At 47.5% G+C, this 26,577-nt stretch overlaps 2 protein-coding genes and 1 long non-coding RNA gene across 7 annotated transcripts in view; 2 read left to right on the forward strand and 1 right to left on the reverse strand.

Annotated features, from left to right (window-relative positions):
• The first annotated feature begins 186 nt into the window (after window positions 1-186).
• Window positions 187-8,017, forward strand: LSM1 (LSM1 homolog, mRNA degradation associated). Of its 2 annotated transcripts, none has more exons than XM_044437649.1 (4): window positions 187-328; window positions 1,142-1,210; window positions 5,452-5,567; window positions 5,897-6,070. In XM_044437649.1, exons 1-4 carry the CDS (start codon window positions 283-285, stop codon window positions 6,068-6,070), a joined length of 405 nt encoding a protein of 134 aa, XP_044293584.1. In that variant the 5' UTR covers window positions 187-282. The 2 variants fall into 2 exon arrangements, with proteins under 2 accessions (XP_044293584.1, XP_044293585.1); XM_044437650.1 differs by lacking the exon at window positions 5,897-6,070 and adding an exon at window positions 7,463-8,017 and having other exon boundaries at window positions 196-328.
• On the reverse strand, window positions 6,456-11,390 carry LOC123027156. The gene is made up of 3 exons (XR_006415461.1): window positions 10,085-11,390; window positions 7,384-7,465; window positions 6,456-6,578 (listed from the first exon to the last, which is right to left on the reverse strand). It is a non-coding gene; the product is annotated as an uncharacterized LOC123027156 (long non-coding RNA).
• Window positions 11,391-11,523: 133 nt separating this feature from the next.
• Window positions 11,524-26,577, forward strand: part of LOC123027071 (G protein-coupled receptor kinase 5-like) — a 100,568-nt gene continuing 85,514 nt past the window's right edge. For all 4 annotated transcript variants that reach the window (XM_044437436.1, XM_044437438.1, XM_044437437.1 and 1 more), the window contains exon 1: window positions 11,524-12,221. In XM_044437436.1, the coding sequence (XP_044293371.1) occupies window positions 12,170-12,221 (52 nt within the window). In that variant the 5' untranslated portion in view covers window positions 11,524-12,169. The remainder of the gene's footprint in view (window positions 12,222-26,577) is intronic.

The raw sequence follows: 26,577 nt of genomic DNA on the forward strand, positions 1-26,577 counted from the left end.
GCGCGCCCGCGCCCTAAGGGCGCGGCGGAAAGGCAGGCGGCGGCTTTCTCGCCGCCCTATTTAAGCCCCGAACCAAGACCCGCCGCCCGTTGGCGCGCCGCCCCGCCCGCCCGCCCCGCCATGCGCAAGGACCCGCCAGGCGAGGGGACCCTCCCCTCTGCCCGCCCCTGCGGAGCATGTGCTTCCGGACCGGGCGGGGAGAGACCGAGGGCTGGTTCCGCTTCTTCCAGGGCAGATGCTGCGGGCGGCGGCGGCGGCGCTTCCGCAGCGTCCGGGGGGAAGATGAACTACATGCCGGGCACGGCCAGCCTCATCCAGGACATCGACAGTGAGTCGCGCGCCGCACCCCTTTGTTCTTGCGGGGACGCAGAGCGCGAAGCCCCGCGCGGGTTGGCGAGCGCCTGCTGCGCGCAGCAGAACGCGTGTCTGCAGAGCGCCCTGTCTCTTGCGCGCCCCGTCCTTGGGAAAAAGGGATGTGTGAACAAGGAGGACGTGAATTTTCTGGGGGGGTTGAGGTGCTTCAGACTGGAAGACTGAAAAGGGGGGCTGCAGGCAGTAAAGCGCACGCGGGCAAAAATCCCGCTAATCGGGGACCTCAGGTGCAGTGCGGCAGGGCCCCTTCTGCCTTTATTTCCACAAGTTGTACTGGTCAGCGGGGCGGTGGGGTAGGCGGCCATCGGGAGGGTCGGGGATGCAGCCCCCCCAGCGGGCAAGCTTTTCACGCCGTCTCTGGACTTGGGGCCGCTCTCCTAAATATCTTCCCTGCCGAAGGGGATGGTCCTTCCAGGCAAGTGGAGCAAAGCGCCACCGCGTCCTTCCTTGCTCCTCAAGTCCCAAGGTTGCTGGTGGTGTCTCACCTGAAATTTCCTTTCTTCTCTCCCCCACTCATTATTTCTGTCTTAGTCGCAAACCGCGAGTGGAATCAGGGTTCCTGGGACATTGTGAGGGTTTTGTTTTGCTTTAATCAGTAGGGAAACTGAGTTTATCTGCTACCCCACCCCTCTTCAGAATTGTTTTAGGTGAAAATTTCCCAGTGGCTGAGCATGGAGGGTGAACTTTCTCCAAAACAATATGCAGTTTGGTGCTGTAATGCAAACTATTAAAGGTTTCCTTGGACACTGATAATGCTTTTCCCCTGCAGAGAAACATTTGGTCCTTCTCCGAGATGGTAGGACACTGATTGGATACTTGCGCAGCATTGATCAATTTGGTATGTCCCCCTAAGCTTACCTTGATTTTTGCTTTTAGCTTTCACTCTCCTTTGTGTACACTGTCTTTGACTTTGGGCAGGAATCCAGAGAAGGAATATGGGGAGTGGGAGGTGGGGGGAAGCAGCCTTGTATTTGAATTTTCTTAGCTGTAGTAGTTGCTATTAGCAAAGAGCAGATATAATTCTTAAGATATGAGCCACAAATTGAAAAGCCCCTGAGTGTAATCTTGGTTGTACCCCTTCAGCCTCAGACCCCTTCCCATGTCTAATTGTGGCATGATATTTGCCTCCTTTACAAGGTTTGATGAATGCTTATCTACAAATGCTTGAACACTTAAGTACTACTGGTCCAATCAACACTTTGCAGAGCCTTTTCTGAATGTGAGTGTTGAGAGAGCAGAGTGTTTTGAGTTGTTGGTGCAGGTGTGTAAGGGAGGGCACGAGTGATGTTGGTGAGCCCAAAGGGAGGGCCAAGTTAGGCTGGTAACCTTGAGAGGAAGCACTATGGGGCTATCATGATTGTGTGCATGAAAAGAGTGGCGCTTCCAGTTGGGAAATACAGGATTGGGTCCCTCACTGTGAGAAGTGGCTTTTTAATGAAGCATTGGTGCAAAGAGCCAGAAGTCCAGAAATGCAGTAGCACAAGCTCAGAAGGGGGAGTGTCTTACAGATGGAGTCAGAAAGCAGTAAGGCAAGAGACGCTGCTGCCTTTCTATCAGTTCCCAAGGAGATGCCCCCTTCCCTGTTCATGTCTCAAGAAAGGGCTGCCTTTGGAGTCAGCTTGGAGGGGAGAGGACTCTACCACTGTTGCTGTCCTTTCAGCAGGACCAACATTGGCACATGGCATACTGGAAATCCTGCATCCAAACAGGGCTAACAACCTTGCACCTCCCTCATTCTGTTTTCTATACACCTCAAAATAATACTGTGTTAGAGTGACCTGATGCAAGAAAATGACCACATCATATTCCTTCTGCAATGCCACAGCCTTGGAGGCTATACCTGCACCACTAGAGGGAGCTAGAGGTATAGCAAGGCATTGCCTGCCCCCCCCACCCCAAAAAGCTGTGTATATGCCCACTATCAGTGCATGGGTGGGCAGACCTCATTCATCTGGGATTTAATTTGTCTTTGTTTGAATCCAAGAACTTTTGACAGAGCCTGGCACAGAACATAGGCTTAGAATTCAAGAACTAGGTGCCAGGCATTTGTTCTGAGTACCAGAACTGAATGATGCTCATTCATCGTCCTTGACAATGCATTTATCTCCAATCCTGCTGCTCCAAGCTTTGACCAGAGGCAAAGGCACGTGTTCTAATGAGCCTTAGATGGTGCCCCTCGCTGCTTCTCTGGAGCACTACCACTGCATTACTATTGGCTTACCCTTCCATGCGGACATGGCCACCCTGACTCTCCTGCCGCTTCTGGGCATAGCTGTGCTGCCTCTGATACTGGAGATAGCATATAGCCACCAGGACTAGTAGCCAGGGGAGAGCATTACTTATTTAATTTATTTTTCGATTTATATCCTGCCTTTTTCCTACAAAGGGCTCAAGGCAGCTTACATCATTCTCCTCCTCCATCTTATCCCCACAACAACAACCCTGCGAGGTAGGTTGGGCTGAGAGTCTGTGACTGGCCCACAGTCACCCAGCTGGCTCCATGGCCTAGCAAGGACTAGAACCCAGATCGTCTGAGTCCCAGTCCCATGCTCTTAACCACTACCCCACACTGACTCTCAGTGGCTTATCCCCTCCGAATTTGCGCAGTCCTCTTTTAAAGCCATTGCTGATGGCAGTGGTCACTGCATCTTGTACTGAATGCTGTAGCTTAACTATGCTGCATATGTAGAAATACTTCCTTTTCACTGTCCTGAATTGCCCACTTCCTGGCTCCATGGGGTGACTCTGGCTTCTTCGTTAGGGGGAGATGAAAAATGTCTTCCTAACCACCTCGACATGATGCATAATTTTGTCCACCTGTATTATTATTATTATTATTATTATTATTATTATTATTATTATAACATTTCTATGCCGCCCCTTGCCGAAACCTCGGTGCGGCTTACAACACGATAAAATACAATGAAATACAATAGCACATAATAAATTACCATTAATTACAAAATACAAAAAATATATTGATTTACAAATATAAGATTAAAATGTATCATGTTTCCTGTTACTTTTTTTTCCCCTAAGCTAAACATTATGAGACATTTTCCCCATAAGGGTGCTGCTGCAGCCCCACAGTTACTTGAGTTGCTTTTTTCTGCCCTTTTTCCAATTCTAAAATATCCCTCTTTAGGTTTTGCAAACAAAACGGTAAATAGCATTCCAAATGTGGTAATGCCATAGATATTTTAAGGGCAGTAAGATAATGGAAATAATTTGGTGGCATTGGCAAATTTGGCCACTGCTCACACCCAAACTCTGGAGTTTTTATGAACTGTTTGAAAAGCATTAACTCCAATACAGATTCCTGTGGGACTGTGCTATTTATATCCCTTCACTGGGGGAACTTATCGTTCATTTATTCTTACTCTCTCCTTTCATGTTGCTTTGCTCCAGATCAGTGATATATGAATAAAATACATACCAGATAATTGGTATCAGATAACTAATTCTGACCAGAACAGCATATAGTAGGTTGCTCTGAGTAATCTCAGGGTAAAGAGTTTTTGGAGCAAGAGCAGGAATGAAATGTGAACTCTTGATCTAAATAGTGCATTGACTCTCAAATGAGTGCAGTGTCTGTGCACTCATGGCTGAGAACCAGCAGTCAATAGTCTTATCTCGGTAATCTTCCACTTAGTTTTACACTGGGAGCTTCTGGCTTTCTTCAGATTAAGCTAGTTTATAGTTAAGATCTCACCAAGCAGTCCAGTTTTTTATACATCTCCAGCACATGAACTTTTACTCAGTGATTTTTAAAAGCGAGTAAAAGGCAGGAGATTGTGTCAGGAGGGATTCCCCCACTGGCTATAAATCTTGAAAGTTGTTTCATAGGTTCCTATGATTCTCTTTCAACATGTAGACAGTTGTGATCTTTGCTTTCGACCAGAGCAATAAGACTGAAATAGCTTCCCAAGTCCAGAAAAAAAAATCCCTTGAACTAGATTAAGCTTAGAGCTAGGGCAGTTTTCCCCTGGGAATGACTGTGGGAGTTGTGATCCAACACATCTGGAAGTCATCATGTTGAGCAACGTTGAACAGTAATTGGTGGACTTGGTGCAGTTCCTCTGGCATGTTCTTTATTTATTTATTTAAAACATTTCTATGCCGCCCCCATCACAACAAAGCCTCGGGGCGGCTCACAAAGAATACATAAATACATACATAAACAATGATAATATAACAATAAAAAAGCCATTTAAAAACCCCCGGTGCATTCTCGGCTAAAATTTTTAAAATCCTAATTAATTCAATAATTTAACAATTAAAATAAGTTTTAAATAAAAAGGTCTTAGCCTGGTGCCGAAAAACAAATAACAACGGCACCAGGCGGACCTCTCTAGCCTTCTCCAGCCTTCCACCCCCTAGATGTATTGGACTACAATGTCCATCTTCCCACATCTGCATGGCGCCAGGTTGAAAGAGCCTGTGGGGTATTGCAATGAATTGATGCTAACCCAAACTGTTTGCTAAAATGGGTGGGCCAGTGGTAGATCTGCTTGTAGCAGGAAAGCTCTGGGTTGTTTGCAGGAGATCAGCCAGTTGTTGAACAATAACATCATTGTATTACATTTGTGTGCCACCCCAAAGCCCATAGGGCTCTTTGATGTCTTGTTTTATTATAAGCCATCAACAAAATGATCCCTGCCATCCACACACACCAAAATGAGGAAAGCTCAGGGACCCTGGAGTGAACGTCTTCAAGAGCCATTGTCATATGGTGCTTAGACTATTGGACCAGGGACTTGGGAGATCCAGGTTCTGGTCTCCATTCAGCCATGAAGCCCACGGGGTGATTTTGGGACAGCCATTCCTTTTTACCTGACCTACTTCACATTGTTGGCGTGAAGATGGAGCTAGATAAGGCACCTTGGGTTCCTCTCAAAGGGAAGAATATGTAATGTAATTTTTCACACCAAAAGGAGGAGCATTTTGATAGATAGTTCTCAGTTAACCTCCTAGAACTCAGTTGCACCAAAAGCCTGTTGAAGGTTCCTGGCTACCTTATTTCAGTTGCCACACATCTCAGTCTAGTTTCCATCTCTGTCTCCTTTTTGAACTCTGTAGCAAATTTGGTGTTGCACCAAACAGTGGAGCGCATTCATGTAGGCAAAAAATACGGTGACATCCCTCGTGGGATCTTTGTGGTGAGAGGTGAGAACGTCGTACTCCTGGGGGAAATTGTAAGTAAACAGCTTTCTTGTTTATGAGCATGCTTATTTGCATAGAAGTTCTTTGGCCTTGTTGGACACTGATACCATTTATTCAAATATGTAATTTAGATAATCCCATGCTTGTAATTTGCAAGTGAAAGAAGGTTCCCCAAAGCAGTGGTAGTTTGTGGGGTGCTCTCCCTAGGTATTGAGAGGCCCTAAATATTAGGTTCATAAATTAAGAAATAAACATTTTTGAAACTCAGAATGATGCCACAAGGACCTGTGCGCTTTTAGGAGCTATGAAACACTGATGATCGACATGGCAGGGGAAAATTCAAGCCTTCTCTATCTGCTAGATTTCTAGGTGCATGGAATTTTGCCATTGTTTTGCAAGGCTGAGAGAGAAAGCTTCCGATGCACCAACAGGAAGACCCATCTTTAAGACAGAGGCAACCTGGTACCTTCAGGATCTTTCAGAGTACAACTCCCAAAAAGGCTCAGTCATCATGTACAATAATCACGGATTGTGAATTGTAGTTCAAACCATTTGGAGGGGCATTTTACCTCCCCCCACTGCTTTCATCTAAATTCGCAAAGAAAACAGAGGACCCAGCTCTGATCTTCAAGCGCCTGTCAAGCACTAAAAATAAACAGCATAACAAAGTATGAAGTGCAGTTCATCACAAGTGATCCTAAAAAAGCTTAAGTATGGACTGAAAATTGGGCAAATTCTCTGTAGATCTACCATGTCGTGTGTAGTTCAACCCTTGGGCATTTAGCAATTGTCATTCTTCTTACCTTTATATACAACTGCATCATTATCTCTGAGAACTGTGCATTTGCAGCAACAAATAAATCCTTGATCCCTTTTAGGTGTTTTGCTTGGCAAATGTGCATTGCTAGTCAAACAGCTATTATTTTCTGATAGCTGAACAGAAGCACTCTTCTCAGACAGTCTATCTTCAGTGAATTGTTCTTGGAACCATCAGTTGAATTCATGCTCTGCTTCTGGCTATTTCAGAGGCATGTGTCTGGCAGCTGTTCAGAAGAGAATGAAGACATTTCTTTAAGAGCTGCATTGTAAATAACTACCTAGAGTATGGGCGTAATAGTGTGCTGCTGCTGAGCTGTGGGTTGTCATTATGTGTAACCCTCATACTAGGGGTGGCCAAACTGAGGCTCACAGGCTGTATGCAGCTCTTGGAGTTTGTTTTGTAGCTTTCACACACCTGACATTTACCCTTGTGCCTCTTTTCTTGGGCAGGTCTGGCCACCCCCGCTCTACTCCAGGTTGGTAAACAGTGAATACATTCACAACCCAACAGAAAAACCATGGATTTCTTCCTGGGTTGTTGATGGTTCACAACCCACAGTTAAACCACAGTGCAGGATTTACGTGTAGCACATAGTTCAATGACAATCCATACTCTGGGTTGTTACATATCCTTTGTGCTTCTCTTAGGCAAATGGTGGACATTTTCCCACACATTTTTAACATGTCCTGTGCTCAGCCCAGGCTTTGTGCTGAACTACCAGGACGGCTTAGAGATTGACACAGATTCGAAATAAAACCAGTCTCATGTGTCCATACGGCCATTCCGTCTCATATCTGTATTGATCCACCTCAGATGATCATATATATGTATGTATATGCATGTTAGCATATTTTCCCCAAATGTATGTTCTAAATGTACCTTATAATATTATCTACATTTTCTCAATATGTGCATTAAACCGTATTTTAACCATACACATTTAGTATAGCAGTTGCAGATCAGGAGAACTTGCATCTCAGTTCTGAAAAATCAGATTTTGCAAGCATCCCTGGTTGTGTTCCGCTCACCCAGGAAGCAGCATGCCTGACGGTTGCCTCTTCTCCACCTGAGCGTGGCCCTGCTGATTGGCCCTTCCTTTCATTGCAGGACCTGGAAAAGGAGAGTGACACCCCCTTGCAGCAAGTGTCTATCGAGGAGATCCTGGAAGTGCAGCGAGTTGAGCAACAAGCCAAGCAGGAGTCAGAGAAGCTGAAAGTGCAAGCACTGAAGGAGCGGGGCCTCTCAATTCCACGGGCTGATACTCTAGACGAATATTAGACAATTCAGCCTGGACAATCGCAGCTGCTTTCAAGCTGTGGTCACATTCAAGAGATCTTGTACTTGACAGCTTCTTTAATTTGGGGTGATCCCCCCCCCCGCTAAATTGAAAACATATAATCATGAGGTATTATTTTCTCTTCAGGAAAATCATTCTTCTGGAAGACCTAAAAAGACAGATGCAGGCCCTCTCGGGCGATCTGATGTGATGCAGCAGCTGTAAAGAGTGCCGGCTTGGGACATCACATTTCTTTCGTTGAACTTTTTTCCTGTTATGTGACTTTGGAATAGGAGGAAGTGGAAATAATCCTCCTGTTCTGATATGTAAATAAAAGCTGGCTCAGCATGGGTGTTGGTGAAGCTGGAACCCTTTCTGAGAATTTGCCTGCCTTTTCAGTCACAAAAGTGCTTTTCTCTAAAGGGATAAAGGGGTTTTGGCCCTTTCCTGAAGCTCTTCTACCTTCTCCCCCGCCCCAGATCTTACAGTGGGGAAGAGCTAGTACGAGTGGTTTAGAACAGCCCTTTCTTCAAGATGGGACACGAAATTCTTTCAGCTCCATTCCATTTGGAGAAGCTTTTGGGGCTCTGTTCTGGTGGCAGGGCTGAAAGCCAAAGAGGTGGAACCAAAATGCAAGCATATTTTAGGTTGCTTTAACGTTCTCACAGTCAATAGCCGAGCCTTAGGGAGTCACTTAAACCATTTAGAATGTGGGGAAGCTGCTGCAATGCCAGGAAGCCAGTGCCCGGACCAGTGGTCGGGGAAACAGGGTATAGCCACTTAGGGAAGTCCAGAGGGCCAAATCAGAACCCTTGCTTTAAGATATCTGTGTATTGGGATTGAACAGTTCCAGTAATGTGCAAGTGAGCCAAATACATATCCATTCCCAGTCCCTGGCGTTGTTTGCAGCACAGAACCATTCTTTCCCTCGTGGGCTTCAGCCTACTGATAGTGCATTTGTCTTTTTTTTTAAAGGCTGGCCATTTATTTTCAGAGCTAACCCTGAAACACTGAATGTGGTGAGACCACTTCCAGCTGGCATGTTATTGGAAAGTAATGAATTTGGTCTCTTAGCTTGTATTGCGCACCCTTGGGAGCACTGTTCGGGCTCTCTGCATTACGTATCTCATCACACTGGGGCTCAGGCTACTGTGAAGAAAAAAGTGAAGATACCTGTGGCCTCTTAAGGACCAGCTACAGTAGGGTCTGGTTCAAATTGCAATAATGTGGAGATTAATTCCATTCAACTTAGATTGAAAGTGTTGAATGGAGCAGGTGACCTGAGAACATAGAAACAGAGTGAGTCAGAAGGGACCTCCCGGGCCATCTAGTCTGACCTCCGGCACAAGCCGGCTCCGCTCACAACATGCCCACCATGTGGACGTCCAGCCTATCCTTGAACACCTGCACCGATGGGGCCTCAACCACCTCTCGTGGAAGCCCATTCCACACCCTCGGGGTCCTGACTGTCAGGAACTGCTTCCTGGCATCCAAATGGAACCTTGGCTCCCTGAGCTTTGCTCCGTTGGAGCGCGTCCTGCCTTCCTCTGCAGGGGAGAACATGGCAGTCGCCTCTCTTACATGCTTCCAAAAAGAGGCTGGATGGGAATATTTTCGAGGTGATCTGGAAAGAGGGAATCTTAAAACTGGGTTGCTTCAGGAGTGGAGAATCTCAGCCTGCCAGCAAGTTTGTTTCTCCTTTACAGTGTCTCAGGGTGGCGAGTTTGACCAGATAGCTCCTCACCAGCACCCTGCTCCTTGAGAAGGGCGAGAGAATGGAGGAGGACTGAGCTGGCTTGGTTTTATTTCTCCCCGATGATTTTGAGTGGGAGCTGCTTGGGAATGGTGGAGGGCTTCCGAAAGAGGCTCATCCCTTTGATCTTGTCCCCTTCCCTTGTGTGGGCCAGACAAGAAGCTGACTCCTAGGAGTTAAATTGTTTCCCCACCCTATAGAGATCCACCGGCTGACCAACTGCAAAATCAAGTGCTTATGGAGGTGCAGGGGGTGGGGGGGACTCCAAAATGCACAGGTAGGCAACTAGGGCTAACCAAATAGCCACAAAAGTTTGTGTAAGTTTCTGAGCTGTCCAGAACTAAAACTAGATGTTACTAGAGGCAGAGGATGAAGCAAGGAACAAAAGTTCAAAAATTAGGCCAAATTTTGTGTCAAAGCAGTCTGTAGTATCCAAAAGTGTGATAAAATGACACACACAGTGACTGACTGGTAGGTGTTAGAGGTATTGGATAAGAACTAGCATTCTGGGCCAAAGAAGCAAAATTTGGCTGTAGCAGATTTTCCCAGGCTGAGAGAACCAAGGCCCTGCACAGAGAGGAAGGAGAATAAAGCGAACCAAGACGGTATTTATTTCCCTGAAGCAGAATATTAATTTTTAGAGGTGCACTGACAGTAAAAAGAGCCCAAATTTCATAGTCTCACCTAGTGGCTTTCCTACCATCTGTCATATTATTGCTGAACTCAGCCCTCTTTGGGGTCCTTTGTGTCTTTGCCACTGCTTAATGGAAGAAATTCTGTCTTCATCCTCATGAGTGTTCCTTCTCTTCTGAATCTGAGCCTAGGTGAGATTTTCCAGTACCAAGTTAAGCTCATGTGGTTTCACTGCTGATAATTCCAACCTTGAATCCAAGGACAGGTATTGTGATTCAAGGATTGCACTCCATCCTTTTAAAGTCCTATTTGGCTGGATTGCCCCCCACCCCAACTCCCAACCAGCTACTGGTTATGCCTCAGTCAAAGGGCAGGAGGGCTGAGGCTTAAAGTCCAAACCATGTGGAAGGTACTAGGTTGAGGAAAACATCCTTGTCTGTTCTTGATGTTTTTGACCTTGAGCCCATCAGCCAAAGCTAGTGGTCAGGAATGCTAGGATTTAGAGTCCAAAATGTCTGCATGGTGCAAGACCCAGGGAAATTAGACATAGGTTTATGCTTTGCGGGGGGGGGGGGTAAAGAAGGAGGCTTTGGGGTCTGCCAAGGGAAAGACATCCTCAGCCCCCAAGTTTTACTGGATGGGGTGGGGAATGTGTGGTGCCTGGATGTTTCTGGACTGTAACACCCATCAGTCTCAACCCCCAGGGCCAATGCTGAGGATTGATGGGAGATGTAGGCCTGAAATCTCCAGGTTCTGGGTTGTGTGGGGAGCACGTCTCTAACTTGGATGAACTTGAATCCCATCAGTCCTAGCCAGCCATAGTCAGCTGTGAGGGAAGATGGGAACTGCAGTCTGACAACCACTGGAGGGCTGCACATTCCTCATTTCTGTGCTAGGTACACACCACCGGACCACATCTGGGTCCTCCAGACCCCGTTCCCCAGTATGGTAGCAAGCCTAGCTTGCGCGTAAATCCGTCTCCGGCCCCATATCTGCTTCACGAGTTTCTCTGGGCCAATTACCCCCTGCCGAAAGCCCTCCCCAGCAAGGCTGCTATGAGGAAAGGGGGGGACAAAGACCATGTAACAGAATGATCCAAGAAAGCAAACTCGAAAGCAGGTGCGGGACACTCAGGTGCTTCCTCCGCCAGCGCCCCGCCGCTGCAGAGAGTCTCGATGCAAGGATACAAGGAGAGATTCCGCGCCCGTCCCTCGGCGTGGCGCGCGCCTGCCCGGCGCTGCTGCTGTTGAGCGACCTGGAGGCAGGTTCCCGGGCAAACTGCATTTCCCAGGATGCGCCTGAGGCCGCTCGCAAAACAACAAGAAACAAAAAAACTTTTTGGGGAAGAAGGTGGGTAGGAGGAGGTTACATAACTTCCAGAACGTTGACACATCCGAGCCCCGCCCCCTGCTCGGCGACGTCATCGGGGCCAGAGCCCGCCCTCCCGGAGCGTTTTGCAGCCAGTTTGATTGCTACGGTCTCGCTTCAGCCCGTGGTATTTCCTGCTGCCGCTGGGGCAGAAAAGGCTCGCGCGCTCCCTCGCCTCTCCTGCCCGCCTGCACGGCGCGGGCGGGCTGGATCCCCCATTTATCTGCTTCCTCTTTCTTGCCTGCCTTGACCTGGCCGGGGGAGCGCGCGCGGTCCCCTAAACTGGGCATCCCCGGGGCTGGGACTTCCGCGGCGTCTCCCCCTCCCCCATCTGGGAATGGTGTGCTGGGGAGGGGGGAGGGGGCACTTTCTCGGCGCGGCGGCCCCCCCTCCTCCCCGCGGCTTAAACCCAGAGGAGCGTCTCCGGCGCCTCCCAGGCTGCGTGTCTGGTGCGCGCGGAGGATCGATCCGCCGAGCGAGCGAGGGGATCCCTCTGCCTGGATGGCGCTGCGGCTTTAACCGGAGCTGGGGGAAGTCGTGGTCCTCCCCCGCACGCCCCCTTCTCCCTGGCCTGGCTTTCTATTCTCTCGGTTTCGCGGGGAATCTCTCCATTCGGAGCAGCCCGATCCCTAGAGGTCTTTGATGCTGGCGGCCTCCTCCTGAAAAGGTCGGGGGAAATCTCCCCTTGAGGACAATCACGAAGAAAGCGCCTTCCCCCTCCCCGCCCTCGCTCCTCTTTTCCTTCCCCCGCGACCCGCCTCAGCATCCCCCAAGCTGGAACATTATGGAGTTGGAGAACATCGTGGCCAATACCGTCTTGCTCAAAGCCAGAGAAGGTAAGACCGGGCGAGCTGGTGCGCCCGCGGGCGGCGGCGGCGGCGGCTCCTCTCTCTCCTCTCCGCTCCGCTCCGCTCCGCTCCTGTCTTTCGAACTCGCGTAATGGTTTTTGCAGAAAGTAACTTGGACTGAGCATCCGGCGTCTGGCCGTGCTTGTGTGGCGGTGGCGACGGGACTGGCTTGGGTTCCTGGTGTGAGGGCTGTGTCCTGGGTATGGGTGTGTTGGTAGAGCAAGGTGACTTATCTCTGATTTTCTTTTCGCATTTTTTTTTTTTAAATCGGCCCTTCCTTCCACCGAAGAGCACTCTCATGCACAGGTACAACTCTCCATTTTGTCCTCTAACCCTGCGAGGTTGGCTAGTCCTCATGATCTAGTGATGAACGGTTCAGGGTCGCCCCGTGAGCATCATGACTGAGATGGGAACTTGAACCTGGCACCTTTCCTCAGTCCTAAACCAGATTGTTAGCATAGTACCAGGGGAAGGTAGAATTTTCAGCACGGAGATCTAGAGGACTGGGCTAGAGAGATGATTGTCAAAAAGAAACAGGCTAAATATTTTTAAGCCTTTGTGTTATCTGTTTGGCTGCTATATTATATGAGTGCCTACCCTGGGAATGCAGAAGGTCACTGTAAATGCTAGGACTGTAGCTTAAAGGTCTGGGTCTAGATTATCATTTAGCAACCTTTTAAAAAGTCCCTTCCTTTAAAAAGGGACCTAATTTCAGCTGCCACAATTCTGCAATTAGGAATTTTTTTTACTGGGGATAAATGAAATGCTGAATTTGGCTTAGGGTTGCAGCTGTATTTCAGCCAAGGACTTGCGTGGGCTTAGAGCAAGGCATGGTTGCTAGCGTGTATATTTCTGTGTATGAAATTGGAATGTTGATAACCTTTTATTGGGTCACTGAAAAGATGAGCTAGTGAGAAGGCTGTATAAAATTCTGCACATTAAAAGTGTGCGGCATTACAGGTCTAAAGCACTGCCGCTTTCATATGACAGCTTCGACTGAACACCTTTTAAAATGAGAACCAGGATCACCAAAATGGCACATAATGCTAATTCCTGTGTGTTGCCACGGGACTGGCACGGCATTGGGCATAGCCAAGGCACGTGTGTTACAATATATGCATCAACAAATCAGATGTGTATTCCAAATGCCTCCAACCGGTGTGGTTCAGTGCAGCAAACATTAGCTGTAAATATGCCAGGGGATCTGTATCTAGCTTTGGTTCACATTGCATAAATGCTATGTAAATACTGTGGTTGTTAGGGCTAGGATGGCTCTTCAGGAAGGCACTGCATTGCCATTTACATGAGCAAGCTAAATACTAATCCTGCCTTTAGGCAGAGACCTTGCTGAACATGATGCTCCATTGTGTCAGTTCTTTTCCTTGGAAACCTTGGACATGGTGGGTGGGGGGAACCCTTGCAGGGCTCTTTTGGCTAGTATGGGAATTTTGAAAACACACTGTAGGCATTTGCTTGTCTACTCCGCCAGTATTTCGGAACGAAGCATCTTCACAAGATGCAGAAAAATCCAGTATGTTGACTGGATCTGGCTTGCCATGTCTGGGCAGAATTGCTGAGCTGGATGTGTTGATGTGTATGGTCTTCGAGGTTTGCTCTTTCCAGGCCTGGCAAGAGAAATTCTCATCTTGATAAATTTAATTTCTGGCTCAGCCAGACTTCACCAGCTCTGCTGAGAACAGCTCCTTGAGTATTTGAATGAACAGCACACATGAGGCAGATGTGATACAGTGCTGAAATACTGGTTGTCCCTATGTAACCTTAAAAAAGGAAAACAGCCTCAGTTCCTGAATTCCTAAACCTTTTGTAATTGGGCTTGGGGCCTCTTGGAATGACTAATTTTGTTGAGAGCCTGGTTACAATTCTGTCTGGTTACAATCCTCTGAAACAAGGAAGTATTTTTTTAGGATCCCTAGAAAGCTCTGATGGAATGCCAGCTGTGGGCATGTTGGGAGCATGGGAACGGAGTGACAGGTGGCATCTCCCGGGATTCATCCTGGACTGAGCTGGAGGCATCAGCAGGAAATGTCAGAAACTGCTGTGTTCTGACACAGAGCATGCCTTCAGCAGCCAGGCGCCCTTGTCCCAGGGTGCTGGCCTGCACTTGCCGTATATTTGGAGCATACCAGGTTGGTAAATGGCAGTTGACACCAGCTTGGTTTACATGCCATGCCATGCTAAAGTATGGAGGATGGGTTGTAATTGAACCTGGGCCGTTGTTGAATTTTGGGTTGTTTAGTTCTTTGCATGGAAGTGTTCTAACAAACCATGGTTTGTTAACTCAAAATCAACCACCCAAAAAAGCCCATGGTTTCTTGCTGAATTACAAACATTAAGTTGTTTGTGGTTAAGAAACTATGGCTTGTTAGTACAGCTGAGTTCACACAGCACAGCAAGCCATAATTAAACAACTCACAGTTCAGTGTCGATGCTCAGCCCATACTCCGGCTTATTGTGTAAATCAGGGCACAAACCAGCAAGACGTCTCTGTGGTTTCAGCCAGGGATCTTTTGAAGCACCACCTGGAGATGCCCAGAATTGAATCCAAGCCCTTCTGCATGCAGAGCATATGCCCTACCCCTAAATTACAATCTTTCCCTTCCTTCTTCTGCACAAAATCAAGATTCCAAAGTGTCATGAGCGAGGGTGATCCATGTCCACTCAAGTAAGTGGCAAGTATTATCTGGCCAGGGCGACTTCTTTTATATTTTATATTTTTATTTATTTTATATTGTTAATTTTAATTTTATATTGTTATTTTTGTATTTTATTGTATTTTATTGTGTTGTAAGCCGCCCCGAGGCTTCGGCAAGGGGCGGCATAGAAATGTTCTAATAAATAAATAAAATAAAATAAATAAGTAAGTGATATTGTGTCACAGAGGTCCCTTGCACAACGCATTTCCTGTCCAGCTGTTAGTTCCATGTAGGAAAACTGCAGGCGTCCTGCAACCATGTGGATAATGATGGCATTTATAGCTATATGGCCATTTCTCACAATATTGTACATACTGTAACAATGGGCATGTGAGGGAGACAGAAGGAAGGACAGAAAGTAGCAGCTGTATGTATCCAGTGCAGTTCTCTCACTGAAGTAGCATTTGGTTGTTGCAACTAGCAACAATTCCTTGCCACACATCTTCCTGCAAAGGAGGAAGTTTTCGTATGGCCGCTATAAAACTGCCAGGAGTTATTCCCAATCCCATATGGAGAAAGGTGAGAATGTGCCCTGGAGCGAAATAAAGGCGAGCCTAGATTTTGCCCATGGCTGTCCACGTATTGAAGACCAATCCTAGCCAACACTTTATTGTGAATGGAGAGCGAGCTCAGGTTCTGTGGCTGTCAACCAGGGAAAACTAAGTTAGGATCCCTGCTGAATAAAAAGCTTGTGTGATGTTGGGCCATTAATTCTCTCTCTACCTAACATACTTGACAGGATGAGGGAAATAATGCCTGCATTATGCCTTTCTGACTTTCTCAGAGACATGAAAAATATTACCGTACACATTAATCTGACCGATGGATGCATGAATAAATGCAATCAGTATTTTTCAGCTCACCCCATGGTGGTGGAAAGTTATACAAGTTTTGGCTTTAGGCTGGAATTTCTTTGCACAATGAGAACATCGTAAGCAAAGGAAAACTAACTGCCGTTAAGCGTTTGGAAAGCATGGGTTTTCCTCTTCTAGTGTAACTTTCAGCTAAAATTGCACTCTTTTAGTTAACCTGTTATACTCTTATCCCAGAGTGCAAAGCTGCACATACAAATCCTCTTCTCTGTTTTCATCCACACAACCTTGTGAAGTTGGATTAGGCTGAGGGTAAATAACAGGCCCAGAGTCACCTCGTGATCCTCTAGTGGGTCACCCCATTCCTAGCTCAGTGCTCTAACTCTTTTTTTTTTCCAATTTATATCCTGCCTTTTTCCTACAAGGGGCTCAAGGCAGCTTACATCTCCTCCTCCATCTGATCCCCACAACAAGAACCCTGTGAGGTAGGTTGGGCTGAGAGTCTGTGACTGGCCCAAAGTCACTCAGTTGGCTCCATGGTGAGCGGGGACTAGAACCCAGATCGTCTGAGTCCCAGTCCCATGCTCTTAACCACTACACCACACTGGCTCACACTTGCAAGCCACACTGGTGTTTGAGTAGGAAAGTTTCCTATGAGATGCACATGAAGGTGTTGGGGGCGTTTAGTGTGTATCTTGGTCTTAAGCCATTGCTGTAATCAAGGCCCGGAGGGAAATCCTACTGGAGAATGGTCCTGAGCCAGCCACCTTAGCAGCACCTGCACCACCAGCTGCTGCTTTCATCTCGTTTTCACTGCTAAGTTGCTAGTCCTCCTTGGCAGCATAATGAGGAAGTTAGGATGAAAGAAACAGTTGGTATGCCTACTGCTGCCTTGACCTCCATCTTCCAGATGCGCTCTGTCAGCCCTCGAAGAAGCAAGTGCACTGCCACTATTTTCAGGCATGCGCTTACCATGCTCTCAGGGACAGACAAAAATTAAACGATGCCGGTTTCAGCATCAGGGTGTCCTCACCTTTTATCTATCTCGGGACTTGGCTCCCTTGCCTGCTTGCAGCAATTTCATTTCATGAAACCAGGAGCAAAGGGCTCATCGGAACTCTGGATTCTATTTTTGTTGCAGTTCCTTGCCATATCCCGGTCATTTTTTCTCTCGTTGGTTGATTTCTACACACCTGGCCACTCTTGAGGCCATGGCATTGCTTTGTCCCTGGAGCTGTTGGCCTGGCCTTGGGGGGCACCCCTGTGAAACAAAAGCTCTCGAACTCCCAGCATGATTGGCTAGGAGCTGCAGGACGTTTTCCAGTCAAAATAGACATAGGACCCCGCTCTTCACCGTGGTGATGTCATCGTGAGGGATGGGTTCGTTTTAGGCTGGAGAGTGGCTGTTCTGGATGGCAGATTCTGTGAGTTTTGCCAGATTGATTGCCTGTAGGGCTGCGAGGGTGTAGCCTCACCGATTCTGTCGTCACTGCTTGGAGCCTCCAAACCACGAGCTCTCTGTGCCCTGCCAGGTTGAAGCTAGCAGGGTGGAAGGCACAGCGGATGTGCTTTCGCCTCCCCATCCTCCTCCTCTCCTGATTTTCTAGCAAGGAGACAGTGGAGGGAGTGGTAGGGGGAGGCTTAAGATAATTCACATCCTGACCTCTCCAGTCTCCTCCCTTCCTCTCCATCAATTCATTGATTAAAAAACACTTAAGAGCAACTAAAACAAAGTACTCCAAGTTGAATGACTGGCAGATTGTGAAAAAGAGCTTTTAATACAAGCATTCATAAAAGCTGAGGCTTGCAAGCAACTTCTTAAGAGGTACCCACCTCTTCCAGGGAAGGAGCTGTAGACGAGACTGCCACCTGATTCAGCTGTTGGCGAAAAGCAATGAAAGGACGCTTTTTGCTTTGCAGCATTTTTAAGGGTGGTCCAGGGGCCACTTTTTGGCCCCCAACCTCCCTGCGGGCAGCAGCCACATCAGAAGAGGCAGCTCCTGTACGGTAAGGTGCTCACTTCCATTCAAATCCATGGTCAGGCAGAAGACTCGGGCAAGCCTGGGCTGCATCGGAAAGGAGTCTGCCTGACAGTCCATGCTGTTATTTATTATTTATTTATTAAAAGCATTTTCATCCCATCCTCTCACAGGATGGTTTTTGCCATCTTGAACTCTGTAGCAGAAGTTGAGCAGGATATAAAAGTGAATTCAATAATCCCACTACAAAAAGGAAGTTGCTATAGCCCTGAAAAAAGAGCAAGAATTCCGCAGTTCCAGCAGAAAGTCGTGACTCTTATTCTTTTTAACCCCCCCCCCTTCCACAGTGTTCATAATTTAATGGATGTACCTCAAATTGGGGTATGTATGAGTTTACATATATTATGTGATCATTTGCTTAACCCTCTGGTGGAGTGTGGACACTGGCACTTGTGTAGCTGAATGAATGCAAATTTGTTTCATTAATATATGCTTGTTCAGTCCAATTAACAATGCCTACTAGACATTGGTGCCCTCCACATATTTTGGGTTGCAAGTCTCAGAACCCCCAGCCAGCATGGTGAGTGGTCAGGATTCTGGGAACTGCAGTCCTAACAGCGGAAGGGCTCCAAGCCGCCTACCTCTATTCTACCATTTTGAAGGAACAAATAAACCTAATAAAGCTGCTTTGGGGTTTCATGGAAGGACAGCAAATAGGTAAATATTCAGTTGATTCCTACTATTGAGAGTGAGACGTGCTTCTGTAAATTTCTGCCTCTGGTGCTGAAATAATGTGGCTTCGATGGATCTTTAAATTTTGATGCCTGAGTACCCGCTGAGGAGCCCACAGGCAAGTGCTCCCTGGACTTGCTCCTCTTCTTTACCTTTGCAGTCTGCGTGCAGCACCTGCCTTTTGCGGAGGTCCAGACAAGGCGGCTGGCAGTGAGGAGGAGGAGGAACTTCTTGCTCACTGGCTCTCTGCCAGCCAAGCAAGTGTCGGCAATGATAAAGAGCAGCGCTGCAATGAGGGGGAGGGGGCTGCCTGTGCGTGCGTTGCCCCTCAGATCCTTAAACCAGCACTGGGCTTCGGGGAGCCTCTTCTGCTCTGCCTCGGGCAGCAAAGAGGCCTGGGCCACCCATCCTGATCGGTCTTGCTCCCCTCAGGAGTTCTTTCCAAATCAGAGCTCTTAAGGTCTACAGCTACTTCCCCCAGTGTCTACTTAGCAGTTCCTTTCTGCAACTCTTCTGTCAAAATCCCAGCTTTGCTGCTTTTGATGCCACCCCAGACTTTGCAAACTGGAACGGATAGACTCAGGAGGCCTTCCCAGGGAGATACTCAGTGGACACTAGAAGGGGAGCGCAGTGGAGTCAAGAGGCTGGTCTTCAGAAGGTCTGAGCAGCCTGGAGCAGACAAGCAGGCTGTCTGCCCAGAGGTGCTCCCCCTACAAGCAGGAATCCTGCAGGGCAGCCTTTCCCATCCCTCACCCTGTCTGGATGCATGCAGTCATATGCCTGGATGCTTTTTCAGACCTTGAGGCAGATGCATGTGGCGGGGCTGAAATTGAGGGAGGGCCGCTTTTTAAGAATGTACCAGTGGGTCTGCAGCAGAACTGCTTTTTCCTGAGTTATGTAGACGTCACAGAGTTGTGCACCAGTGTGTGTTTTTGTGCAGAGGGGATTTGTACAAGTTAACAGTAAAGCAGTTTACAAGAGCTGAATGGGGCTGTGAAGGACAGAAATACCCTCTAGGTATTTCTTCACAGTGTCACCATAAGTCAGAGGCAACTTGATAGCACATAACAGCAACTCCAGAGCACAATTCTGGTCATGTCCAGTAACATTAATGCGCACTTTCAGTAATGAACATTAGCACTAAAGCACAGCTGCACCGGTGAAATGAAATTCTTGTACATTCTTAAAAACAATCCAGTTCTATCAATGAGTGCACAATGGAATCACAGACACCTTAAAAAAATCTGTACCTCCTGGTCAGGAGCTCAGAGAATGAGCATTCTCTTGGTTTTCTCTCCACCCCACCCGTATTCAACATACATTTGTGTAAGGTGCAAATGTTAACATGCATGCTTTATTTGAATTATGGAGATACTTTTCCCCAGCGATATTGACTTTCTGCCTATGCTTTCACAACCCTAGGATAAGTCCAACTCAGTGACTGCTATGAGAAAAGAAGTTGTGGAACACATTGAACAATGACTTCTCCAACCTTTAGAAGCCACAAAATTGAGCAATGTAGGATGGGGTAACTAATGTAGAAACCCAATTTCCTATTACAAATCTGATTATTTTGTACCGGTCAAACTGCCTGTTCTCTAAAATCCATGGTCCCATTTAAACGTCTGTGTTGTTTTTATTATTGCTGCTGGTGGTGGGGTGTAATTCTTTGCTGAACCAATGCTATTGATGCTAATTGCAACTTGTGGTGGGGAAGGCTCAACAGGTAGTAGCTAAAGTTAAACCAGTTTTCCTCTGCAAAGCAATTCTGCTTCAGGTGGATCATACAGAGATAGTTTTCATATTTTTAATATGCTACCTTCATTCAAACAGAATGCTTCACTATGCTTTATTGTTATATGAGCAACTTTTGGAGAATTTTGGGCTCTTGCATTTCTGTCTGCTGTAGGGCTTAATGTGGGTAAACTATGGTTTCTTAAAACTCTGCTAATGGAAGCAAACCAATTTCAAACTGACATGATGAAGCTGGCTTCATCTGATGAATCATACTTAAGATTATGCACTGGTTATGTTTTGCTAAACATGTAATGCTAAACTGCAGTCAATGGAAAATGGAAGCACATGCGTGGCTGCACTGAAGGAAACGAGATGTCCAAGGGCTGAAAAATAATCGAAGCTCCTTGTGCATCACGAGGGCAGGGGAGGGCCCTATTTCTTGGCCATACTGGGGGCTTTGTGAGGAAGGAGGAAAGGGATCCCCTTATCTCTGGCCAGCAGCCCTTAGGAGAATCCCCTGGTTATCTGCAGTTGCAGATCGGAGGTAGCAAAGGGGTGTGGGAACCGCAGCTGTCTGCCCCCCATCTCTTCCTACTGCGGGAAGAAGAGCTGCTCACAGCAAAGGCCGGGTCTGATGTATGTGCTGGGAGGGCAGATTTTTTCATGTGCCTGCCAGGGACCAAATGACATCAGCGTGAACATACTTCCTGATGTCATTCACCCCGTGGAGGGCCATGTGAGGTCTCCTCTGGTCCCCACCCTATATCGGCTGCCTGTCCCTGCACTAGGTCATCATCTGGCTCTGTCTAGCTCTCCGTCATGCCGCCTGCAGAATGACAAACTTCTGAAGCTTGCTTGCAGCAGGAGAGACTTGGGATTTGCAGCGGGCAAGAGGGCAGCTTATAATTTGGGAAGGCATGAGTTAAGCCTCGACGACAGTGGATAAACAAGCCTTCTCAAATGATTTTTATAAGGGTAATAAGAGTACAATACTAAATCCCAAAGATAAGTGACAGGAAAGACTAGCTTGATTGAATAGCTCAGATCGGCCCCCTTGCGAAGTGGTTTGCCCATTGATGTCTTTGAGCAGGATCCCTGAAGTCTTTTTAGTCTAACTAAGGACTAGTTTCTAGCTTCAGGCTGTAAGAAGGGGCTTGCTTTGCATTTCTTTTTTACTGAGTATACCTTTTCCCTCCCTCTCCTCCTTTTTTTCCTCCTCTGCTTTTTTCTGTTGTCCCTCCTTCCTCTTTTATTCTTCTTTTTCTTCCCTTTTGATTAAAAATGCAGGATAAATCCATACCGCAAAACAGCCACGCAAACAGAAGATGGTGGTGGTGGATCTGGGGCAGCCCTGAGGGATGGGCAAGTGTCCTTCATTGCAGAGGATACTTTGCTATTTGAGGGGCTGTTGCTGGCTGGTTCAGCCCAAGTTCAAGAATTCCTGCGGTGCAGAGAGGCGTGGGGGCATCCCGGCTGTGTACAGGATCAAAGGCAAAAGGAGCAGGGCCACAATATCCACATATATTAGCTTAAAGTTCTTATGGCCAGTGACTAAGCCTTCTAAGGGGCGTTTCAGCCTGTTAGAATGAGGAAAAGTTGCACACAGCTCAGGAAATGACCAGCCAATGGGTGGTTTGCAGCTAGAGGAGGATTTGGCTCTGCGGTTCGGCACCCCTGATTCAAAGGCATCCTCTATTTCAAGGGCCGTTCAGGCCAGGTCTAGTCTAACGGTGAAGAGGAGCCAGGCCTTGACGTTGCCCACGAACTGTTCAGTCCTGGGCAGCAGGCTATTGCCATCACCAGCACATAAGAGCAGCCATGCTGGATCAGGCCAAGGGTCCATCTAGTCCAGCACACCACACACATGGCGGCAAGCCAGCTGCTCACAGGATCCCTCAAGCGGGAGCGGTGCAAGAGTTTCACCTGCCCGGGCACCACAGCAACTGATGTGCACAGGCATAAGGCAGCACAGGGCCGACAAGGCGAGTAGCCACTAATAGTCCCCTCGTCTAAACTACATGCAGTGCATGCAGACCCATTGCTTTTGTGTCTGCTGCAAAGGATTTCCCCCTTTGGGAAGTAGCCCTCTTGTAGCCCAAATAACTCCAGAGTGCAACCCAGTAATGGATCACCGTACCCACACATGGAACGCCACGCTGTTCTGTGGTCTGTGGGTGAACATCATGCCCAAGGGTGTTGCGGGATGGGATAGGATTGTGACTGCAGTGCAGGTACAAAGTCAGGCTTCAGCATCACAGAAAGCTAGAATTAGCCTTTGCCCTGACAAGGCTGGAATGGGTACAATAAATGTCAACTTGTAAACTACAGTTATTCCGCTCTTTCTTTTCCCCAGCTCCGCTCCACGCTACCCTACACACACTTTGGGGACCATCATTGTCCTTTCCCAGCAAATGTGGGAACTGCATGCGAGTTTTGTTCTGGGGAGGATCTGTGCTGGCTCCTGGTCTGCATGCAAAGCTGGTCTCCCTAGTTACATTTCTTGCAATGTTGTCGGAAATTAATGCATTTTCACTTCCAACGTTGATTCGGGAGGCTTGCAATCAGCCCCTCTTTAGACTTTTGCTTTCTTCACATGAATTATCTGGTGGTGTTGCTGCTAACCTGAAAGTACATTCAGCCATTAACCTCTTGCCCTGGCAATCAGAAGAGGGGTAAGCAAGCTTTTAGCCTGTTTGCAAGCTGTGAAAACAAGTGGTCAGCATGTTATGGATCTTTTTAAGGTGGATGAGATGAGGATTAGAAAACATTTTGCATAACACTATAGGAATCAATTACATTTTCGATACGTTGTGTGCTCACCTGGCCACAGTCCCACCATTCTGCACCCTGGGATACTGCAGTGCAGATAATGGGTCCCCCCCCCCCACACACACACACTCACACATACACTCAGTTCGAAGCATCCTGCTGGGGAGCACCCTCCTATGCTGAAGTTTAATGGCTGAACCTAGTACTTGCCAAGGTTTCCTAATAATTCTCATCAAGGCCAGTCTTTTTTTTCCTGTGTGCTCCTGTTTCTGCAATATTGATGTTTTTGCTCATCAGTCCTGCTGCAACGGGGCTATCTACCCACCCGTCCACTCCCCATCAGCCTGAGCAATGGAGCCCTCTCTGTGCTACAGCAGAACAAGGAGCTCTTTTGGAGTGTGCGTCGCTCAACTGAGTGAGTCAAGCTCTAATATGCAGCAGTGCAGCACTCAAAATGCAGCTACACTGGCTGACAATACCTCAAAACTGTGCAGAGGCCCAAAGCAGGAATATGCATATGTGAAAGATGAAATTTCCTAATAACATTCAAGCTGGGATTTAAGATTGTCCAGGAACCCTCTGGGGTGCCCGAGAGGAATGTAGCCTTTGTGGCTTACACATGCTGTGCAGCCTTTTTCGTGAGGGCACCGCGGCTGTGGAATTCCCTGCCACGAGAGATTCCGCAGTCCCCAGCAATGTTTTCATTCTGGTGGTGGCTTAACTTGCTTTTATTTGCAAAGGTTTTGGAGATTTAGCAATAGTTTTATCCGTTTTAGTGATGATTTTATTGTATTTAATTATGTTCATAGTTTTCAGAGCTATACTGTACTCTTTTGTAAAGGTTATTAGACCCTCTGGTCTCCTTGTGAAAAAGAATACAGTATAAATGAAATACATACATACACTTAGAGAGCACCTAAGTATTCTCAGTGATGAACAAATATTGAAAGGTAAGACAGCCTTTCCCTTCAGGCTTGCAAACTAACAATATGAAAGAAAGAAGGCTTGGCAAAGGAAGGGGAAGCCAAGTAGTAGAACAGCTGTTCTTTCTCTGGCTTGATGGTGGAGCCCAAGCTGATGACATGGTCATCTTGTTCATCTCACGGGTTCTAACTCATGAGAGATGGCTCGAACGGTGGACAGGATGGCTCCCAAGCACCCTCTTCCTTTGAGCAGAGCCCGGTCAGCTCCTTGTTACACATGTGAGCTGAAAGCCAGGAAGCAAGAGGGGAGATGGCCAGAGCGCAGGTTGAGGAAAACTTGAGCTGAGTCCGATCAAAGACAGGTTAGAGCTCCTCTGTGGCAGAGAGGGTGGCAAAGAGGCAGTTTTTTTCCACCAGCATTGCATCTTCTCGGTGCCATCCAGCAGAGCTCTTCCGAGTGGTTCATGACCTGTTATATTCTGGGCTGGAAGAAGATGCTGTAGAGCCCTCAGTAACTCACCGAGGTGAATCTGCAGTGTTTTGAAGCTCATGTTGCTCGGATTTGACATGAGTTGGACACTGTAATTTGCACAGATCCTCTAGCAGAGGCATTCAGAGCACCTGTTTGAGTAGCATAAGCGATAAACCGAGCCCTGGGGCACTCACTGGTCCCTTTCACTGGCTGAGCTGCAGTTATGGAGGCCCAAAGATGTGGACAAGGTACTTGTGTGATCGACCCTTGGCCCTCATGGTGTCATGATTAAGAGAGCCAGGAAGGGATTTCTGCTTGGGTCCAGGAGGCTGGATATGTGGTGCCGGTCCTGAAATCAATCCTGTAATTAAGCCACTCCTGAAAAAGCCTAACCTGGACCCAGAGGATGTTGGCAACCTCTGACCAACCTCCCCTTTCTGGGCAAGGTGCTTGAGCAGGTGGTGGCTGAACAGCTCCGGACACTCTTGAATGAAATATCTGGATCTATTTGAATCAGGTTTCAGGCCTGGTTTGGAATGGCAACTGCCTTGGTTGCTTTGTAGGATGACCTATGCTGGGAGAAAGACAAGGGGAGTGCAAACCTGTTGATTCTGTTGAAAGCAACTTTTGAGACCATCAGCCGCAGGGCACTGCCTCGCAGTGGTTCTGCTTCTGCTTGTACGGCCAATTCCAGAAGGTGAGCCATCCCGAGGCTATGTAGCAAGGGGACGGCATATAAAAACTTAAATAAATAAATAAATAAATAAATAAATAAATAAATAAATAAATAAAGGTGGTGCTGGGGGATTATTGCTGTGCACCAGAGAGTACCACAGGGCTCAGTTTATCCCCTGTGTTGCTCAACATTTGCCTGGAAAAACTAGGGGAGGTTCTCCAGAGGTATGGGCTGTGGTGTTACCAGTATGTGGGTGATACTCACATCTACCAGTCGTTTTCATCAAGCCCAGGTGAGGCAGTGTCTGCGCATAATGATGGATTAGATGAGGGCTGACAGACCACGGTTCAGTCCAGACAAGATGGAAGTGCTGCTAGTGGGTGCTTCATCTGTTCAGTTGGGTGATATTTAACCTTTTCACTTCCCCTAAAGGACAAGATCTGTATTTTGAGGTTGCTCCTGGACCCAGAGTTTTCTTGAGGCACAAGTGGCACCGAGCACCTTGAACAGCTTAAGCTGATATACCACCTATGACCCTATCTGGACAGAGAGAGTGGCTACAGTTGTCCATGCTCTGGTAACCTCTTGTGTGGATTACTGTCATGCACTGCAGGTGGAGCTGCCTTTGAAAATGGTCCAGACACTTCAGCTGGTCCAAAACAGAGCAGCCAGTCTGTTAATGGGGACTGGTTCACAAGTCACATTACACCAGCCCCTTCCAGTTACACTAGCTGCTGGCTGAAGTCTGGGCCCAATGCAAAGGGCTAGTACGAACATTCAAAGCCCTCAATGGCTTGGAGCCAAGTTATCTGAAGAATCACCTCCTCCCATATACACCTCTGGATATACCCAGACCATAAATTCATTTCCCAGGAGCTCCTTCCAGAGGAAAAAGCTGCGTGGCTACCCGGAGGATGGCCTTTTCAGTTGCGGCACCCCACTGTTTGAATGAGCTCCTTGAAGAGGTGTGCCTGGTGCCAATTCATATTCTTTTCTTTAAAGAAACTTTTAAAGTTTGTTTTTATATATCCCATTTTATTCTGTACCGCTGCTGTGCTGAATAATAGCAATTGCAGATACAGTTTTGTTGTAAATTAATTGTATGTGCCTTTTAAACTTTTGTTTCATTTATTCATTACATTTGTATCCTTCCTTCTTTAAAGGACTCAAAGCAGCTTACATCACTGTCCTCCTCTTGCTCTCAGTCTTATTCCCACAACAAACACCCTGTGAGGTACGCTAGGCTGAGAGTCAGTGACTGGCCCAAAGTCACCCGGCTGGCTCCACGGCCGAGTGGGGACTAGAATCCAGATTCCCAGTCCCACACTCTTAACCACTGCACCACACTGACTCTGTTTTAATTTTGACTTTCATTCACTGCCCAGGGAGCCTCGACTTTTGGGCAGTATAAAAAGGAATGGATTAATTTAAGGAATAACCCTCTGGGCCAGAGCGTGTTTCCTGCTGCGGCCCCAGGAGAACGCAATGGCATTTTCAGCGTTGCTGTCGTTTTTAAAGGCTCTTGTAGCA

Source organism: Varanus komodoensis, unplaced genomic scaffold (genome assembly GCF_004798865.1).
Source record: "Varanus komodoensis strain SLA01 unplaced genomic scaffold, ASM479886v1 scaffold30, whole genome shotgun sequence".
Classification (NCBI taxonomy): Eukaryota; Metazoa; Chordata; class Lepidosauria; order Squamata; family Varanidae; genus Varanus; species Varanus komodoensis.

Excerpts from the sequence above, each read along its gene's own strand:
- LSM1 (XM_044437649.1), top strand. The coding sequence starts at position 283 with ATGAACTACATGCCGGGCACGGCCAGCCTCATCCAGGACATCGACA. Across the intron at positions 1,211-5,451 it reads GCGCAGCATTGATCAATTTG|CAAATTTGGTGTTGCACCAA; the intron begins GTATGTCCCCCT and ends TGAACTCTGTAG. Across the intron at positions 5,568-5,896 it reads TCGTACTCCTGGGGGAAATT|ATTTCTAGGTGCATGGAATT; the intron begins GTAAGTAAACAG and ends TCTATCTGCTAG.